At 49.2% G+C, this 8,330-nt stretch overlaps 1 protein-coding gene across 1 annotated transcript in view; it reads left to right on the plus strand.

Annotated features, from left to right (window-relative positions):
* Positions 1-6,195, plus strand: part of LOC142589946 (uncharacterized) — a 30,468-nt gene extending 24,273 nt beyond the window's left edge. Inside the window, exons 7-9 of the mRNA XM_075701676.1 lie at positions 1,354-1,781; positions 3,576-3,899; positions 5,779-6,195. Coding sequence (XP_075557791.1) covers positions 1,354-1,781; positions 3,576-3,899; positions 5,779-6,028 — 1,002 coding nt within the window. The 3' untranslated portion in view covers positions 6,029-6,195. The remainder of the gene's footprint in view (positions 1-1,353; positions 1,782-3,575; positions 3,900-5,778) is intronic.
* Positions 6,196-8,330: the final 2,135 nt, after the last annotated feature.

Here is an 8,330-nt window from a genome sequence, read left to right on the forward strand (position 1 = left end):
CACATTAGGAATCGTTTAACAGGAAATCCGAGGACACCTAAGAATTTCTCGTGAGTTGTGAATGCGAAAGCAATAATGCCTAATTTAACGCCGCTGAGTGGTCGTTCGACCTTTTTACCATCTGACGGGTTCTTCAGAGTGCGCCTAGGAGAGAAGAGAGAGCAGGAGAGGTCGGCCTGTAGAGCGTGTCTCTAGCCTACTATTCACTGGGGAAGTGGGAAATACAGGGAAAGGTAGGTGGCGGGTGATTATGTTATGGTACGATGAGCTACTATATACACGTTGTCCAACATGCAGATGCGCACTGTAGACGCAATACACGCAAGAGTAATCTTGTCCACACAAAGTAACCTTGTCAGAGTGCACCTAAATTTAAGAAAAACGAGCGTCCCGGCATTGCACCGCCATGGACATGCGGCGGCATTTCAACGGGGGCCCCTCTAAGAGAGATATGCATGGAACGGATAACCGTTGCTCCACTATAGTTACAGAATGGACACGCACGCACACACGCAAAGAAAAAAAAAGGAACGCGTCAGAGGACGGAGGAGAACGACGCGGCGTGATGAAACTTGTGAAACTTGCAGTGAGTTGACGGAAGACGGGGACAACAGCTAGGGGACATCAATATACTGCAAGTAGGCTTTCCCATACTATTCGGCTGCCCTACACCAGACGTCCGAGCTTCCGTTCACCGACCTGTCGAGCGAGGATAGGTTCGCAAGCAGCCAAGATATAATGTAATAATTAACGTAACAAAAAAAAACGAGTAGTGGCGACAATGGCAGCAACAGCGCGTGCATTCATGCTTTGTGTACTCATCCTCAGGTGTTGGCCGCCAACTTCTGCGGGCCAAGCGGTACCCGCGGAGAAGCGCGCTTGCAGCGTTTCGCTTTTACCCTGATGGACATCGCTGGTAGATGCCATCGTCGTTCAGCGGACGCAAAATATGTCAATGTAGATCAATCAGTCTATAAACATGGGCAGAACTCTAAACCTTGTTTCAATGCTAGCAGCAGGTGTTCGTTTGCTAACATGTGGGGCTAATCAAGGAGCTGGAAGACAAAACGCGGAGCCCAGCGCGGGTATGGGGTGATCCACGGAGCAAAGCTGCCAAGCTCGATTTGCTTGCAGCCATGCACTGCTTTCCCCATGCCGCTGCCTCTGCCCAGGCGTCGTTTCTCTTCATTACCACATAGAACAGAGAGCAACTCTCGTTGAGCAACGACGTGAAAGATTCTTTACCAGCGTACGGATTACTCTTGTGATAGGTGAAAGTGAACAAATGACACCACGCGGATGATGCGATAACAATGATGTTTATTACACATTTTCTTTTGGCGCCGTCGACAGGAGGTGGCAGACGACTTCTTAAACAACGGTGCGTGTCGGCTTATGGCCGAGTACCTCGCCCGCACGACGGAGCTGCGGGAGCTGAACGTGACGGTGACGCGCTACCGCTCTGGTTGGCGAGGCGCGGCCGCTCCCGCTTTGTCGGGCAGCGCCGCGGATAGCCTCGCCGCCTTCGCAGACTCCCTGGTGGCGAACGGCGGCGTCACTCGGGTGTTCCTGTCGGGCCTGCCCCTCGCAGACGACGCATGCAAGGCCCTGGCGAGGGCGCTGCGGTCCGGGTGGCGCGTCTACGACTTGACCGTGCTCCATCCCACGCGCGCTGTCGAGGCGTTCTTAAGCGCGCTGATGGAGCCGCCCGGATTGGAGGAACTCAACCGGAGCCTGACAAACCTGCGTGTTCGCTGCACTCACGAAAAGCAGACCGCGGGGTACAGTTATGCTTCTTTTTTTTTTTAATTCGATGCGCGTTTGATTTCATGTGGCTATAAACGTTAATCAAATCTCGTTGAACGTTCTTGGGTCGTGGACCAAAAAGAAAGATGTTTTAAATATTTATTCTTCCATGTATGGTGCTCAAACATTTCTCCATACAGTCCGTATATGTAAGGTTATGTGCTTATTTGTAATATGGGGTTCCATTTTGATCCACGTAAAGTGGTAAAGTAGGCGCAAGTTTCTGCGCCTGACAACGCAAAAAAAAAACTGGGTAAAATGGCCCAAATTACGCAAAGATGCCCCAGAACACCTTTGGCCTATGGCAGGAGTCTCCAAAAATGTCGATAGGTCATGGGATCGCCGGCGTGGTATGGTTAGCTCCAGCCACCGTAACATGGTGCAAGGCGCGGCGTGTTGATCTCTCGAAATCATGGCCTCCAAAATCAGATGGCGCGTCCGGGCATTTCCGAGGCCGTGCCACTTGTACGAAGAGCGCGCAGTTGGAGTTCCTTAGGTTGCCACGCGCGGCGCTCGCTACCAAGACGTATGCCAAGGTATGAATGGCAATTCACCCATCGAGAAAATTGGGGTAACGCCTTGCCAAGGTTACCATCCCAACCCACAATTTTCAGCGAGTACTACCAGTAACATGTCAATTGGATATGCGCTAGCAGGTCTGCGATTATTTGAGTTTCACGATATTCCTACCACTCCGCGAGGGTCACACTAGTAAAACCTACAAAAGACCATCGTTTACGGATTGCGCATACACTGAGTCAGTCGGCACAACATACACTTGGGATTTTCAGCATTCCTTGCAAATAAGTGTTACAGAAAAACTACTTTTAGCATAAACCTTGGTGCAAATGGCGTAGTTAATTGCTACCGCAATACCATTATCGATCATCACTTTCCAAGAGAGGAAACCGTCTCATCAGAGGCGAGCAGAGGAGAAAAAAAAAACGACCGATTCCTTTGCAACGGGACAAGAACAGATGGCGAGCATTTTTGGAACGTGTTGTGGCAGCGCTTATCTGTGGCTTACGGAGTGCTCAGACTCCACTCGCTTTTTCAGGTGCTCGGACAATACACGAGAATCGTGTCAATGTCGCTTATTCAAGAGCGCCAAAGACGCTCCTTTTTGTCTCCATCGTCCAACGATGTCGTCACTGATTGGCCACTTCCGTCAAACTCTGAACGAAAGACGTCTGCCTAGGCAGTGCGACTACCACAGGCATACAGAGGCATGAACAACTGCCGCGTCTTTTGGCGTAAACAGTCGGAGAGCGAGAGTAGCAAGTTATCTTTTCTGTTACAGTCTAACGAATTTTATAAACTTATAACATTTCCAGTCGCAAAAAACGTGTTTGAAGAATACCACAGATCTTACTTTCCGTATTAGTTCAGTTATCCTTTAAAGATGGCTACCGTGGCTGCACACTTCGATGCAGCCATGCGAGTTTTCCGAACACGCTCACTGCCGAGCGCGTTCTGCAGCTACTGTCTCTAAGAGTTCCCGTGTGACAGCCTGCGAATGACACTGTAGCTGCGAAGTTGACTTTCTCAAAGTGACGCTAGACGTGCCCCTGGAACAAGAGTATAAGATTGGCGAACTGTCTGCGAACCGTATACTTGGTCCGGTGTAGCGGTAAACACCACCGCTTCGTAAATCGTACGCTATTATAAAAGGAGGGCGTGGGGCGCGTTAGATTAGGAACTCAATGAAAAAGAAAATGGGTTTTTTTTTGTTTCACTGACGGCGATCGCCGATGTCGTTCATTTCAAAGCTCGCATCATAACGCGGATGCTTCGCGGCACGGACATCATCATCATCACCACCACCACGACCACCACGACCGCCACCACGACCACCACGACCGCCACCACCACCACCACCAGCCCCATCAGCATTATGGCCTCGTTCCACCTCAGCCGGTGTGGCCCGAGCCTGCGCCCGTCGCCGTGCCGGCAGCGCTGACGGACGTCGTGCGACGAAACTGCAACGTCGCCACCCTGGCCGCCCACCACGTGACCGGAAGGAAGACCGACGCCCGCTGCGCCGACGCCCTGCACCAGATCGCCAGGGCCGACCGAGGCACCGTCTGTGAAAGGTACGCGCAGAATCAGGTATACTAGTTATACCGCAGATTTAACTGTGGCACTTGCCTTCTGCGGAGCTGGAGAGAAAAAGAGGGAGGGAGGGAGCAAGGACGGGAAAGGCAGGGAGGACAACCAGACGATCAGCCGGTTTGCTTCCATACACTGGGGGTGAGGGAAGGGGCAACAACGACGGTAGCTGGAGCGAGGTGCCAGTTTCCGTCGTAGTTCCCCCTTCCCTCACCCCCAGTGTATGGTAGCAAATCGGCGGCTCGTCTAATTGTCCTCCCTGCGTTTCCCGTGCTCTCTCTCTCTCTCTCTTTTTCTCATCCCCCCCGTCAGCAGCGAAACTGACTGGACAGCCTGGCTCAGTTCCGGGGACGTCGACCGACTGCTTGAACTGGTGGGCTGGGCGGAGAAGGCCAAGCAGGCCCAGAGCCTTACTTGAGCCCAATCCCTCAGCCACCTCCCCCTTTCCCTTTTCAATAGTTTACGATCACCACCACGACGGAAACTGTGCCGCTAGTGTCGGCGGCGGTTCGGCCAGCGTGGTAATGATGGGACAGCACACCGATTTTGCATAAAGTTCGTCCTTGTAGCTCCGAACAGTTTCGCGACTTCTCCAGTGTAGGATCTAGTTCAATTTTATATTCCATCCGAAGTGCAACCATTCGTAATGTGACGTCGTATGCGCGGTGGATAATTGACTTCCTCTATCTGTAGAAAGCCTATAGTGTTTCGTAAGTTCGCCGAGATGGAGCGCATTAGATAACGCCACGAGAACGTGTTTGAACGCGCGCATTATTGGTGTCATTGAAAACTTTGGTATATACACTTGCACTCCTTGTAATTCAAAGCAAGATTAGAGCCGGTAAATTATTCATGCCATGAAAGAAAAAGAAATGTTAGGTATAACGTTAAAGTACAGGAAGACAGTGGTGCGCATTCGAGAGCTAACAGTGTTAGTCAATATTGTAGTTGACATTACGATGAAGCATTCGAGTTGGGCAGGCTATGTAGCAATGCGTAGGGCAGACAACCGGTGGTCTATTAGTGTTACCGGAATGGGTGCCAAGGGAAGGAAAGCGCAGTCGAGGCTTGCAGACAACTGGATGGTGTGATGAACTTGGGAAATTCTCTGGCATAGATGGCGTCAGCTGGATCAATAGAGGTAATCGCAGATCGCTATTCGCTCTGAAACTGACATAGATAGTTGACATAGTGTCATACATGGATATGTCTAATCTTCGTCATCGCTCCTAGAATTGTATACGGCAGAGCGAAAAATGGCAAGCATAATTGTATGTGGAAATCTTAATGTATTTTCTTGTGCTAAAAAAAAAGGACAAAGAAATGTTTTTACCAAATTTTCCAGCGTTATTTCCCGGCCCTTGCATCTTTATGCAGGACTTCTGTTAGATTTTGTACGTAAGTGTCTACTAAACTTTGTTATCGAGATTGCCAGAGTGCGTCCGCAATGCCTCGTGTTGTGCACATGGGCGGAGACAGAGAAAGAGAGCATAAGCGACGTTACCAAGATCGAAACACGGTCGGAGAATAGAGGGACCCGAAGAGAAGTTCCAGAATCGTTGCGAATTGTCACAGTGGTAACGCCGTATTGTGCTCGTACAAATGATCAATACTGGGAGCATAGGGGAAACAAGTCCAGGCGTATACACGTACTATTCACAGTTCGCTTGCCGGCTGAACGGGGGATACTTGCAACCCTCGTAGACAATAGAGGTGCCGGTGACAGTCCTGGCATAAATCATAAATGGCAATAACGGCGACAGTATATAGTGACTCCTCCACCCGGCAGTGATGTTGACAATAGTGACATTTTAGTGGTCGCGATCGGTAGGGATTAACATGCCATCAACAACGTTCACGCAGAAACCCTGGACTAGTGGCCAAGGTACGGGAACTCGCGCTTTTGGACGTTGACCACGACTGGGCCTGCCAGATGATAAGGGACAGCGCTCGCTATTTGCTCACCCTGGACGGTTACATGCGGGCCGCGGGCGTGGTGAGGAAGACGGTCGAGTGCCACCCGGACCCGAATGGCCGAAGGCAGCTTCCAGACATCGGTGACGACATCTGGGCTTTCGTACGGCGCTACCTGAGCGTCGCTGACGTACTGTAGTACTACTAAAGTACTAGCTATGCAGACACGCGCTGTACGCACTGCACAGACAACATGCACTGCCTGTGCGAGCTTGGTCCCAAAGATGTAAATCTGTGCCCACTGGTGTATATAGTGTTGGGCGAAATTTTATTTGCATTTTAATAAAGTGCAGCTTGACCTCCTTACTCCACTTTGTAAATGCTGTTCTGCCGAGTAGGCAACAACTCGGGTCTCTCTCTCTCTCTCGCCCAGTTTGTGAAGGAATTGACAACCTGTCGCACTTAATAGTTGCTTACGCGCTATAGGAAATGTCACAATGGGTTTGTGCCCATTCCCGGCCATTACGCATGAAAGGGGCATATACCATTCGACATGTGCCGGAACACATAAGCAGACAAAGAGGCGAGAAGTCGAAAAGTGGGCGACAGAAATTGGAAGCAGACGGCTACAGTGAAGGCAGCAAAAACGAGTTGAAGAAAGCCGATATGTAACGCAGTGATGGTTGCCGGTGCGCAAGAGCAGTCTCTCCGCACCAACGAAAGAGGCATGGCGTGGACCCGCGGTTGGCCGAGCCAGAACTCTCCAGGACCCGTACCACTGTTTCTTCAGTGAGCTCAAATACCTTCAGCCTCACCGCATGCGGCGTTACAGCGTCGATTTTTCAGGCGGCAGCGGGTGACTGCAATAATGCCGAGCCACACCCCGCGCTTCTCTCCCGTATGGCCAGTCCAAATCGGATGACCGAAGTTTCGTACGCTGTGTGAAGTTTCTCTCGATTCTTTGAACGTATCGCGCACCAGGTTGCAGAAATGGCGGCCACGACTGTGCACCAGACTTGATAAACGCTCTCATTTTGCGTGCGTGCGTGCGTGCGTGCGTGCGTGCGTGCGTGCGTGCGTGCGTGTGTGAACAGAGTGCTATATACCTTGCTCTGTTCTTGCTACTTTCTGGAGACACTGAGCTCAATACTGGGCCTTTCGATAAAGCTGAAATGGATTATTTAAAGAAGTTACAGGCCACTATTTTGACTATAAGCTGGGTAAAATTGGCCGCAGGATAACTAACAATGATGCTAAGATGACCAAAATAAACAGCAAGCTTGACACAACCTAGGGCCATACATAGGCGACGTTATAAAATTCGTAAAAGAGCAAGCAATCGTATAATTAAGGATCCAAATCGTCAAGTAAAAGTTCTAGAAAAGAAAAATATAGACCTCGAGAATAGAAGCCGTATATTAAACCTCTTGTTTTATGGGATAGATGGAAACGACCGGTCTGAAACGTGGGAACAGTCCAAAGCCTTGATTAAGGGCATCTGCACTACCAATTTGGGAATTGAAGTAAATTGAAAGGGCACATTGGGTTGGCCGTTTCAATGAACGGAAAAAAAGACCAATTATTGTAACGTTTTCATCTGATAAAGGAGGCCATTTTGAAAAATGCAATCAATTTCAAGGGTTCACAGTACAAGTGCATGTGGAAGAGGACTTCTCATTTGAAACTCCAGCATTGCGAAAGAAATCCTGCAAATACGGGAAAGAATATTAAGGCGGATAAAATTAAGAAAAACCAGGTTAAACTAAAAGCCGACAAGCTGATCATAAATGGCAGAGCGTTTATGTGGGACCATGAGAAGGAAGAAGTTGCATGTCTAAGAGGAGACACCCCGTTGATACTACCTGGGTTCATACTGATTTAATTGTTGTGGTGTATAGATTGCCGAAGTATGTTCAACGCAACAGATGAGTTTGCTGGATTGGTTGAGTCATTGAAGGCAGATTGTTTGGTACGGAGTCTTGGCTGAACCCATTCATCGATGATAAGAAGTTGTTTCCCAACAACCATGCTACTATGCTACGCAACGATAGGCCAAGTATTGGCGGGGGTGTTCTTTTGTTAGTCTACAATACTGAACATCAGTCATGGCGCAGTCGAGTCAGTTTGGTGTACACTTACATTGGCTAACAATTTTTCTTTTGTCGCTGGGGTGTTTTATCGACCACCCAGCACACATTGACTTGTTTTGGAAACACTATACGATATCGTTTCAGAGGCGTCTGACTGAATCGTTTTACTAATGGGCGATCTTAATTTACCAGACTTGAAATGGGAAAAATGGTACGTGCAAGGTCTTGAATGCAAGCCGTATTAATGTAGAAATTAAAAAAAAAGAAAACGGGGTTGACAGTATTGGCTTGATGCAGTAATGTTGTCAAACCCGCTATAGACTTACTCATACCCTTGATCTCCTCTTGTGTAGATTGCCTAATTTACTTAACAATGTTGATATTCCAGGAATTTGCGATCATCAGTTCGTT

This window comes from Dermacentor variabilis, chromosome 8 (assembly GCF_050947875.1).
Source record: "Dermacentor variabilis isolate Ectoservices chromosome 8, ASM5094787v1, whole genome shotgun sequence".
NCBI classification, from domain to species: Eukaryota; Metazoa; Arthropoda; class Arachnida; order Ixodida; family Ixodidae; genus Dermacentor; species Dermacentor variabilis.